At 32.4% G+C, this 12,580-nt stretch overlaps 2 protein-coding genes across 2 annotated transcripts; one reads left to right on the top strand and one right to left on the bottom strand.

Moving 5' to 3' along the window:
• The first annotated feature begins 5,745 nt into the window (after positions 1 to 5,745).
• LOC11427145 (NAC transcription factor 32) lies at positions 5,746 to 7,464 on the top strand. Its single transcript, XM_003625558.4, has 3 exons — positions 5,746 to 6,030; positions 6,134 to 6,420; positions 6,707 to 7,464. The coding sequence occupies exons 1-3, from the start codon at positions 5,859 to 5,861 to the stop codon at positions 7,232 to 7,234; spliced, it is 987 nt and encodes a 328-aa protein (XP_003625606.1). The 5' UTR covers positions 5,746 to 5,858; the 3' UTR covers positions 7,235 to 7,464.
• Positions 7,465 to 8,364: 900 nt separating this feature from the next.
• Positions 8,365 to 12,099, bottom strand: LOC11423274 (syntaxin-71). Its single transcript, XM_003625557.4, has 9 exons — positions 11,779 to 12,099; positions 11,572 to 11,697; positions 10,147 to 10,306; positions 9,956 to 10,041; positions 9,777 to 9,845; positions 9,651 to 9,695; positions 9,477 to 9,539; positions 9,303 to 9,379; positions 8,365 to 8,592 (listed from the first exon to the last, which is right to left on the bottom strand). The coding sequence occupies exons 1-9, from the start codon at positions 11,932 to 11,934 to the stop codon at positions 8,580 to 8,582; spliced, it is 795 nt and encodes a 264-aa protein (XP_003625605.3). The 5' UTR covers positions 11,935 to 12,099; the 3' UTR covers positions 8,365 to 8,579.
• Positions 12,100 to 12,580: the final 481 nt, after the last annotated feature.

Raw genomic sequence — 12,580 nt, 5'->3', positions numbered from 1 at the left:
TTTTAAGTTTATCTCCGTTATATATTTTGGTCCTTTTCGTTAAATTTAATTCAAAAACGTTAGGGTGTAATAAAAAATATTAAATGCTATACACGTGTCATTATTTCATTGGATCTGAAAATTTTATATTTTTTTTCCACATCTTCATCATCTTCATTAAAACCTAATTCATCATACAACTTTTCTCATGTAACCAAACAAAAACCTTCCTCATAAAACTAGTAAAAATACAACCTAGCGTTTTCTTCTTAAATCACTACATCATCTTCACCCTCTCATCACTACCTTTAACAGAAACACATAATATCATCATACCCATAAATCTTCTAACAACAACACAAAACATTGAGTTAAAATTATGCATAAATCTTCATAAATCCAAACCTTCATCGTAGGAACATTGAGCGTTGTTTCCCTCAATGAAATCCAGCAACAAACAACAATTGATTAAATCCATAAGAAAATCCTCAAACCCAAATGAAATTGATTGAATCCATGAATCAACAACAACAACAATTGAATCCATGAATCAACACAACACATTTCCGAGATCCTCGTCATAGCTGACAGTTTAGAAGGAGAATTTCAATTTACTGTAGCAAGCATTTTGGAATTAGAATTAGGAGTGGATCTCCGTGTTTCTTCTTAACATCCATCATCTTTTTTCTTCATTGAATATGGAATTGATGAATGGAAGAGGAAGAAGAGTTGGGATAAAAGAATTGGAATGATATGATTTTTTGGTGAAGGACAATCAGAGAAAAAGAGTTAGGAGAGAATTACTGCACTTTTGCTTGAATATTAGGTGTTGAATGATTTAGGGATTTGCTGCAAAAACATGATGAAGGAAGAAGCAAAGATCCAAGATGGAAATTCATAAATGGGCATCGAAATAATGGTTTTTTGAGAGAAGAAGACATGAAGATTGGGTTTTTAAAAACATAATTTGAATTTTAAATTTTTGATTTAATGTGTTTTTAATTTGTCTAGTAAAGATGATGAAGAATATGAGGGAGGGAGGAAGATGAACCATTTTTGTTGAATTTAAAATTTCTGGTTTTTTAATTTTGGCTTATTAGATCGTTTGGTCCCCTAAACAATTTCATGTTTTTATTTTGGTCCCATAATTAATAAAAACAGGCGTTTTAGTCCCTCACTTTTTGCTCTGTTTGCCAAATAAATCCATTCTGTCAAATAATTAACACTTCCGTTAATAAAAGCTCACGTGGCAAAAATAACCCGGAAATTTGGCTTCTTTCTTTGTGTTCTTCATCATCTTCATAGGATTTATGAAGAAAAAAAAAAATTTCATCAAACAAACAACTTCCCTACCCTTTCCAATTTCCCTTCTCTGTCTGTCGATCCCTTTCTTTTTCTCTTTCTCTTTCTCTTTCATAACCTTCAAAACATCTCATTCAACAAACAAAAATCCTTGATCACACAAAAGAGGGTGGGAAAAAATTGATGGGTTGGGCGTGTCTCTCCCTCCATCCATCATTCCATTATTATGATGAAGATGAGAAAGGAAGAAGATGAAGAAATGAGAAAAAAATTAGTTGGTGATGATTTCCTATAAGATAAAATAGGCTTTCATGATCCAACGACCCTCTTTTAAGAAAAAACATCAAATGGTTAAAATTAAATTTTTTAATATGATTTACGGTGGACCACCTAAATCTTGGCCCACTTAAGACATTTGAAGTTAATATATTAATGGAAGGGGCCAAATTGTGTAACGAAAATTAACTTAAAATACCAAAACAGAACAAATTTTAATTAAGGGACCAAAGCGATACTAATTAATTAGTTGAGGGACGAAAATAGCAATTAAGCCAAAAAAAATATAATACCCACCCCCACTTAAATTAAAAAATTACATGTTACGTTTTTTTTTTATTCGGTACGCGTATGAGTTTTTTCTAAACTCTAGTTCTACTTTTTTGACATAAATTTGATGCTATCAAACCACCATCAATTTGTATAATTACTTAATCAGTCAATTTAAAAAGCTATTTTATTGAAAGAATCACAACTTTTTCGCATAAACTATTCGTTTTCCCCTTTCCTACGACGTAGGAGTGACATTTCAAATGACACCGTTAGGTAAATTTCACCTCTCTTTCACTTTATTTTATTTTATTTTGTTTCATTTTAAAAGTTCTTTTGATTCTGACTTTTTAATGAAGCTTAGCTACACACAAAAAAAAAAAGCGTTTTTATTTTACTCGAATCTATTTTAAAAATAGAACCGAGCCTCCTATTTCATAATTTCATAGGAACGGCAGTGCCTCACACTCCAAAAGCCCCTGGCATATACATATGATTGAGTCAACTCAAATCAAACAAGTCGATTACATATAGTTTAAGTTAAAGTTATTTAATTAATGGACTTAATTTTTAACTCAAATTAACATCATTTAATTTATGAAATAAATTTAACAAACCAATTATTGAGTAGTTTTGAACTATATTTAAATTGGTTTGGTTGATTGTCATGTTTAAATTATTCTCTTGGCTTGGTACGTGGTCAATCTATGTTGTCTATATAATCAATTATCGATGACCACGAGGTTATAAAATGTTTCTATATTGAATTTTTTTGAGAGGTTCTCTCTATTGAATTTTGTAAGAAATTTAGTGTCCATGAGCATAAACTTTTGAATGACTGTCTGATCACATACATGAAGAATATGTTTGATAGTGTTGAAAATCAAGAGGAAAAAAATATATTACAACACTTTTAAAATATGAACTAAGTAGAGAACAGTTATAATTCATAGATGTTAGGTATTTTTAGTTATACAGTGCTATACTTTTTTTTTTTGAAAAGGACAATGCCAAACTTTTTGTAATCTCCAATATTTTACTTAATAACAATGATGTCATTATTTTATTGCTTATGTGTATATATATTTTGCATAAAATGTCTATTGAAAAAGAAAAGAAAAAAAATGCGCCTCCACAAGCTAAATTTTTTGCATCCGTCCATGAATTTTTATTATCAATTGATATAAAAAAAATATAGGATGACTTTTAAGTATATTATCTTCCTTCAAAAAAGTATACTGCTATTTAAATTTCTTTTATAGCTATATTTTAGTGTGTTTTTATTTAAACGAAAAAACCATCCACTCCATGAAAATGGATACGTTTAAGGATTTTTTTTCACAAAAATATCCAAAGAAGTAGCAGGGTACCTGCCAAAACAGTTTTTAATTTATGGTATATATTTGACTACATAAAACGTCTTGGTTTTTCTTAAATTTTTATTTGTTTATATATAGCACACGATGGAGTATTTTGTATGTTACATAAATTGTTCATAACCGGGTGTAGAACTCGATGCCTTTGGTTATACCAAACAAATTGAAGCCTCGGTTTGAACATTTTGAATTCTAATTAATTCCCATTTCACACGCAAGATTTCCATAAACCATAATAACAATAATAATACTAACAATATTTGCTAAAAAATAATACTAACAATATAGCAACAATAATCAATATAATTAATCATAATGCTGACCACAATGATCATAATCATGTTCATTGATTGAATTATATGGGGGCATATAGTGTGAAAACAGCCTGTCCAATAAGAGGAGAACATAAATTGAGACATTGAGTTAAATTGATTAATTACAAGAAGAAGAAGCCAAATTACAGAATCAAGTTGGTCTTATTATGCTTATTCAGCTTTCATTCATGTTCCATTTCTTGGAGTTTTGTGCAATGGATGGAACTATCATCAACTATACGATAGGAATAACAGCAAATACAAGCACATCCTTCTCCGACATGCCCATTTTTTCTTTCAATTCGGTACCTCTATATTATTTTTTCTGATGTAACCTTGCAAGTCCTCGCAGGTATACACACGCCCTAAGCTATATGTCTGAAGTTTTCCTTGAGTACATTTTTTGTAACCCTTTTATAACTGAGTTCTACTTCGGTGTAACCGGCCCGTAACTAATGAGTATGGCTCATATTCATTGATAAGTATGCAGATGCACAAGCATAGTGGACCTAAAATTGCAATGAGCATAGTGGAACCCTCAAAACTATGATTTAGGGATAAACTTGTAATCTGGATCGTAATATTTAAACACAACTTGACTCAATGGTCACGCTATTGTGAGAGAAGTATACACGATTGACCGAACCTTATGATCAAATGCTATGTTCTTGTACATTTATTTATCTATTTAGAGCCAGATTGGCTATTCTAAGATTTACCGTTTCAAAGTTCTATTATGTATCAATAATCCTACTACTATATAAAAGGTAACCAGAATTTAATGCACTAAATTTTTTAGAACTATAACTATCAAAGCTGGTTTTGATTAGAAAAAGTTCATCTTGAAACCGAAATCTGAAGCCAATAAAGATTGAGTTACAACAATCTGATTTCATAAGTTTGAAGGGACATAACATTTATCTTATTTTAGGAATGAATATAGTGAACAGTCTACTATTACAAAGTCTGATAGTAAGGAAAGGGTGGGAAATTGCAAAAATTAACACTATATTTAGGCCAAATATGTAGATTTTTGTCTTATATTTGAGACCGGAGAGAGTACACCAGCTGGTAACTCAAGGGATGAAGCTACCAAAATATTGCTCTATCCCTTGGAAGAGTTATACATTTTATTTTTGGATCTGATTCTACTAAAGTAATAGATTCATTTTACATGAAAATATGAGAAGTTATAGCAAGGATTAGAAAATCAACCATTGAAATCATGACTATATGTATGCATATAATAATAAGTTAAGTTGTCTTGAATCTCAATTGTCATTATTCTTAACTAATTGCTCTAAGTCCTCACTTTTCCCTTGTAGGACTTTATGCTTTTGCTACATGTTACTGTAAATTGCTTAAGATTTTAGAAGTTCAAGAGTTTTCAGACCAAGCCACCAATGATCTGCTCAAACAATTTCACACATTTGCCTAAAAAATCTTGTATAATTGTTTTCTGATTAAATACAGCTTGGAATTATCTTGTCTTAATAAAATCACAAGTTGACAGATCATTATAGTTTCATCTGCATATGTTTCTCCTTAATTCTAGCAACTCCAAATGAAAAGTGTTTCAAAAATTAGAACCAAGTATAAGCCTCTTTAGCTAGTCAATATATTTGGATATGAGGGGATAATTGAGCTATACTGGAGAGATTATAGAAATAAGCTGAAAATAACTTAGGGATATGTCATAAGCCTGTATGCTCTCTCAAACAATCTCACAAGTATTTATATTAGTAGATAAGCTCAAGTAAGTCGATGCAAACAGGCCCTATATCATTCTACATGAACTCTGCGCCACCCATTTCATATGCCCAGAGAGTCCTACGAATCTACAATTATATGAAGTTCTGACCCACCATCATATATTTTAATTTTGAAATGAAACTATATTGCTTGCAACTTGAAGCAGATAAGCATTTTGATTTAGAAATATTTGATAGTTTAATGCATAAAACTGACAAACTTGGTCGTTCTGATTTGAAACCGAGCTGTATATCCTGTAATATAACCTGATTTTGGTCACCACAAGACTCAATCTTTTGCCTAAATTTCAAAGTAATCATGCTGATTAAAAATATCCTTTGAAGAATGTTGTCATATAACATGGGACAAAAAGGTTGTTTTCCTCATCTGTTTTCACACTGATGCACCTACCACCAACCTAGTATTATATTAGAAGATAATTGTCCTTATCTGCATGATCAAACAGCACACTCATATATATATAACCTATGCACAGTGATTTCAAGCTTACAACCATTTTGGTCGATAATATCGGCAACTGAACAATAAATTTCCTAGTTTCCTACGTCGACATTCTACCTTCATCTTCATGGACAAAAATCCTCATTCAGAAATTCAACTCCCTCCTGGATTTAGATTCCACCCTTCTGATGAAGAACTCATTGTTCACTATCTAAGAAACAAAGTGACTTCATCTCCTCTTCCTGCTTCATTCATAGCAGAAATAAATCTTTACAAGTACAATCCGTGGGAGCTTCCAAGTCTGTCTTTAACAACTTCACTAATTTTATGCTAGTATTCTTTTCATTCTTATTATTTTGAAGGAATGTTAATTAAAGGAATGGAAGCTTTTCATTTTAACAGGTAAGGCTTTGTTTGGTGAGGAAGAATGGTATTTCTTTACTCCAAGGGACAGAAAGTATCCCAAAGGATTGAGGCCTAATAGAGCAGCTGGTGTAGGTTATTGGAAAGCAACTGGAACTGACAAACCTATTCTTACTTCATGTGGGTTGAAAAGCATTGGAGTGAAGAAAGCTCTTGTGTTCTATAAGGGACGTCCACCAAAAGGATCTAAAACTGAGTGGATCATGCATGAATATAGGTTGCATGATTCGATGATCTCAAATTCCAATCATAGTGGCTCTATGAGAGTAGGTCAATTCCATGAGTTCAATTTTTCATCTTTTTAAATATATGAAGCACTAACAAAAAACCAAACACGACACTGACATCTCAATAATTTGAAAACCAAAAGAAATTAAATGTAACTACATGTGTTGGTGTTCGACACTGACACACGTCGAACATCGGACACGCCTTTAAACTGAAGATTTAGTACGACATAGTTTAAAAAAAAATTGTGGTTTTTAAGCTGGCATGTTAATATGAAGTTTTGGTATTTGACAATTTTATTTTATTTTCCTTCTTTTGCTTCAGCTAGATGAGTGGGTGCTATGTCGTGTTCGACAAAAAATGGGCAGCCCAAGAAGCAGTTGGGAAGATTCAAATGAACTTAGCTATGAATCAACTAGTCAATTTCAGCAAATGACTGTGAACTCTAATCCTGAACCAGTCAAAAACTATGTACAGAATGAATATCCAATGTTACCTTATATTTTGGCTTCTAAGAGTGCTCTTCCTAATTCCATTGGTATGACCTCAGACAATGTAAATATACAAGCTTCATCTTATGATGACGACTTAAACGTGATAGGAGCACAGTTCTTATCAGCTACAACTGAGGGATTGTTTAATAAACCACTGAAGAGAAAAGCTGTCGAAGATAATGTTGCCATGGACTTTTATGATGTCCTCAATAAAAGTTTAAGCAGAGAAGTTGATGGTAGGAAGCAAAGTCTTGAAAAAGATTTAAGCAAAGGATATAATTTCTACAGCTTTGATCAGTGGACTTCAATTATACAACCTCAAGAGCTTAATAGCTTAACCTTCACTGGATATACATAAGTAACTTAGGAGTACACTTACATGGTTATTTGTGTGCATATATAGAACCTGTAGAGCTCATGTGCTAGATGGAAAGTTAATTCTATATGTAAATAAGGAAGAATTGGTGTGCTGTGTGATTATTCTTTACAGGACATAGTAGTAGTACATAGCTGAAAGAATAGGGTATTATTTCAATATGTGTATAGGTATATGTGAGATACAATTTGAAGAATAAAGGGCCATCATAGTGGAACTGAATTGTTGATTGTATATATGTATTATACCTTTAAAATTGATTTATGAAGATTTAAGTAGTTATTGCTTTCTTTTTATTTTACGTGACTAATAAAAAGTTATTTGAAAGTACTGAAAATCAACTGCACTGAAAGCATCCAGAGTTGCATTGCAGTGAGGGTTTAGGATTTGGGAATGTTATATACTTGTAACTTGGAATGTAAGTTAACATAGTTCAAACAATGCCTTGGAATTGGAATCGAAAACTACCATGTCCCAGCCTTCTAAAGCAAAGATACACACAGAGTTTTATGTTGGTATCTTGAGGGGTCTGAAGATATACTTGAAAAGAAATTGCAGCATTGTTTCATGTTTGTATCTTGAAGGGGTTATATATATCAGGAATATCTTATATGGGAATTGGATAGAATTTAGCAGCAACCTGGCATACCCCTGCAAACTTGGTTAATGTGTATTTTAAGTGGACAAGCTAGGAATCATAAACTTTTTCAACCCTAAAATCACATATGAAAAAGCTCAGTTTTTGTGTCGTCCAAAAATGTACTTTAGAACGAAAATTTAGTTCTTGTCCCATCCAAAAATATACTTCCAAAGTTTTTTTGGACAGAGTTGTTTTCACATAGAAAGGTACGATGGATCAGATCACCTATTTTAAAGTCAAAAACAAATATTGCGTGCCCAAAACAATCACAAAAAGTTACTTGTATATTAAGAGATTCTACATTTTCTTATCTAGTCTTGTTTTTAGCTAGATAATTTCTAGGCAGACTAATTTTTATTGCCCCGTCTCTGCTTTGTTCCTAATAAAAATAGATAAATTAAGATGTTCTCAAGGCCATTGAATGTAGATTCCATATAAAGATGGGTTGCAAAAGAGCCAGAATAAATCTCGATAAATCCCAGAAAAGAATACCCGCAACTATATGATAATATGACACGTAACATAAGGGCATATATAGTCTGTTCATAAAGGACAGATGGAATCTCTCAAGTGGAAGGAAAAATTCACACCAATATATTTTAAAAAATATATGACAGAATATTCTCAACAAAATACAAGAAACACACGTATACCAATAGAATAAATACAATAGTCTTGTATGTCGTATCATTTTAGCACACTGCAACAAAAGCACAGCAAAATCAGAATGATATTCGTATATCTCTTGAAGCAAAAACGAAATATACATGACTGATAATAGTAAGCATCACCTGAACAAAACAGAAATGAAAAAAAAGTAATAGTATGCACCATCTAAAACATGCTAGTATGTCACCATAAAGAGACAAAAAGCTACCATTCCATAAGTTTAAAAACAATACCTTAAATTGGCAATAGCATCCTTATTTCAATTTTCAAGTACAACAGGACACAATGTTTCAATAAATTTATTGAAAATTGATTCATACTGTATTTAAAAGAGAGAATACGCGCGAAAGAAGGCATGGGGGATGCATAGATTATATGAAACGATAACATGTCAGAAGAATTATAATCCCTCTCATTAAGCTTTTTTATCTGTCTGTACTTTGTAGCCAACCTAGTAAAGACCTCATGCTTTTTTTTGATTAACCACTCACCTAATTTCTAACTTCCGGTGCAGCTTATTAAAGCTACCAAATGAAATTTGACATTTTAAAGTCTTCATAGGGGAAAAAACAGTTAAACATGGACCTTTAGTTTTTCAGACTTTAGCATATTAGTCAACACCTACATTTCTAATATTCAAGCAGAAAAAGAGAGACATGTGGCAGTTACAGAATAACTGGACTAGAATTCGACAGAGTTTTGGCATATTCTTGAGTTCTACAAGAGATAAAGAAGCCTTACTTGTACAAATAGGCAGCGATTCCCAAAATTATAATCAACAAAACAATATCAATACAAAAGTTTCGACTGGATCGAAGCTGGATGAAAACAAAAGATCATATAAGATTCAACAAGAAATTGACCACTAATGCAACCAGAAATTGATGGAAATCTAGGACTGAATGAGTTAGTAACCTGGGTAACTGTGTCTTTAAGTCTAACGTTGGTATTCTTAAGGTCAGAAGATGCCTTGTCTACCTATATAAAACAAAAAATAATAGCATTGTGTTAACTTCAGCTTCCTATTTACAGAGTTTTGAGAACTTCAATTTTAGTGTTTCCAGAGTCTTCAATTTACAGGAATCTCACCTTAGTATCAATCTCATCCATCAGTGGAACTTGCCTATCAAATTCCTGCATTTGACAAACTTAAACATTCAAATAAATATATCACACACGCAAAGGATGAAAGACAAACACAATAGGCAATCTGACCTCGTTCATATCGTGTGCCATGTTTTTCAAAGTATCCAATCCTTCTGCAATCACATCCAAACCTTCATCCTAAAAGATTCATATAATTAGATTTGAAATGATGTCCAAGTTAACATTCTACATATAACATCATGCAAAAGATAAAAGTTCTCTGGTTACAACTTCCAAAAGCGACTTGCCTGTTTCATTTTACGCATTTCATACTCCTGCCTAAACTGACTTGATTCTTTGGTTGGTTCAAAGTATCCATCATCCAGTCGGCCATCTGTGATTGAAACAATACACAGAAATGAATAGAAACAGTCAATTACAAAGCATCACTTTCATGAACTATTATACCTGTATGTTAGACTTGGAAAATTTCAATTACCTGAATCAAATTTAATTTCAGGACGTGTGGCAGAAGCTCCCCAACCTCCAGTTTGTTTGGGTGCAGCAGGAGTGCCATCTGGGATTGCTTGGATTCTCTCCGGCAATGAAAGAACCAAATCATTACGAGTGGAAAATTCTTGCAACGAAAGCCCCTTTACCTGTGAATCCAGAGTACCAATTAAAGAGATGTATAATAATGTCATTATTTCTAAACACTTGTATTGTATGCCACCAAGTTACCAATTGTGCAGGGAGCCAGGGACAATCAATCAAGGTATTGAGATAATAACACATGTCAACAGTTTTTGAAAAATAATCAGAAGGTTCAGAACCGCATACAGAAACAACAACAAATCTGCCCCATTCCCAGTCAAAGCAGATTGAACGAAAGATCTTTTCTGATAACATGTTACTAGCTAGATTTATTTAAGGCTTAAATATGAAAATAGTCTTTGCAAATATCTGACATTTTGGTTTTAGTCCCTGTAAAAATATTTTTTTGGTTTTAGTCCCTGCAAATATAAAAAATTTGGTTTTGGTCCTTGGTGTTTTGTTTTAGTCCTTGTAAAATTGATTCATATTCGATTTGGTCCTTGTAATATGTAGAATATTTAATTTTAGTCCCTCAAAATGAGAACTAAAATGAATATTATAGGGACCAATTTTAATATGAAATGATTTTACAAGGATTAAAACAAAATACCAAGGACCAAAACCAAATATTCTATATTTGCAGGGACTAAAACAAAAACGCCAGATATTTGCAGGGACCATTTCCATATTTAAGCCTTTATTTAATAGGGTAAATCAGTTGACATTAGCAGGTGCAAGACTATTAACAACTCATAATCACAATTGCATTTCAATAATTTGCAAATTCAATCAATCGGACATCGGAACTAAGTGCATGTTAGGATCGAAAACGAAATTTAACGAAAAAATCACAAATCAAGGTGGCATTGTGATTTTGTTAAAGTTTTGTAGTGTAACTTTTGTCAAAACCATGGTGATATAGTCAAACCAAACATACACTAAGTGTGTGTTTGATTTTGTGGGGACAAAAATTGCTTTTGATTGAATTGATTCTGTTTAACCAATTTTGGCTAAATGTGAGTTGAAGGTAAAGTGATTTATGTTTGGAATTTGGATACATACATCTAAAAGTGAGTGTAAAAATCAATTCTGTAATACTATAGCTAGCTTCAAGTTAGAATCAATTCTACACCAGCTCTGCTCCTACAAAAGTGGAACCAAACATGGACTAAGACATATGTCATATGTAAATATAATGAATTCAATTCATCATTACAATACCCAAAATTAAAAACACTCAAATGACAAATCCCAGAAAATTAATAGACCACCCCCCAAATAAAAATGAAACAAAACACTAACAGCGATCATAGAAACCAAAAAAAGCAACCTTTTTTACAGCCAACCTCTGCAACTTGGGAATCTCTTCCAGTAACCTAGCCTTAGTACGACGAATTTCAGCATTAATCGCTACAGTTGAAGCCCTATTTTTCTCCTTTGAAGCAGTTTCTGCTTTCTACACAAAATTTCAGAAGAAACTCAAAATAAAAAATTCTCATCAAATCAGTTAGTGTAGAATGAAAATTAAATTGAAGACCTGTAGCGCGGCCTCGATGTTGGCGTCGAAAATGGCGTAGAGTTTGGCGAATGCGTCGTCGGCGGAGACATTGGCATCGTTATGTTTAACGACGTCGTATCTGTCGTATTTTTTACAAATGGTATCGACTCGGGTTAGAATTTCGATAACGCTCATGCTGTTGTTGTTACTTTGGGATCGAAATGCGATCCTCTAACAGTAAGAGATGAGTGCGTAGAGGTTGATAACGTCGTCATTGTTGTTACTATCAACATAGAAACATCGTCCAGCCTCATCGAAGGAACAACTGTCGACGGTAACAATACCAACCATCTCTCAACGTATTCTATTTTCTTTCTTGTGTTATTTATTTTATTTTTAATTTTAATTAATATACACTATTTGGAGTGTACACTATTTTAATTTTTACCAAAGTTGGAAGGGGTTTAGACTCTTTAAGCAAATAGTCGTGAATTCGATTTTTTACTCATACATATTGAGAGAAGGAAAAAAATAACAGTTAAAAAGTGAGAATCAACTTTACGTGTTTCATCAAAAATGAGTCAATGTTAAACTGTAGCAGAAACCTCATATGAATATCATCATAACCTAAAAATGTACAACTATACAACAACAACATAAAGAAGTTCTTTGCGGTTAGCATTTATGAGTTCATTGTCATGAAAGCTTGTAAAATGAACATACACCCTGCCAGAGCTCATATTATTAAATAAGCCTTATGGAATTCTTCGATTTAGAGATGATCAGAGTAAATATGTTGTTGGTGGAATTTTTAGGAATGCAAATGGTATTTGTGCCAGAT

The sequence above is a fragment of the Medicago truncatula genome, chromosome 7 (genome assembly GCF_003473485.1).
Source record: "Medicago truncatula cultivar Jemalong A17 chromosome 7, MtrunA17r5.0-ANR, whole genome shotgun sequence".
Classification (NCBI taxonomy): Eukaryota; Viridiplantae; Streptophyta; class Magnoliopsida; order Fabales; family Fabaceae; genus Medicago; species Medicago truncatula.
Note: the sequence above shows the minus strand (reverse complement) of the source record. Positions and strands in the feature narration are given on the sequence as shown.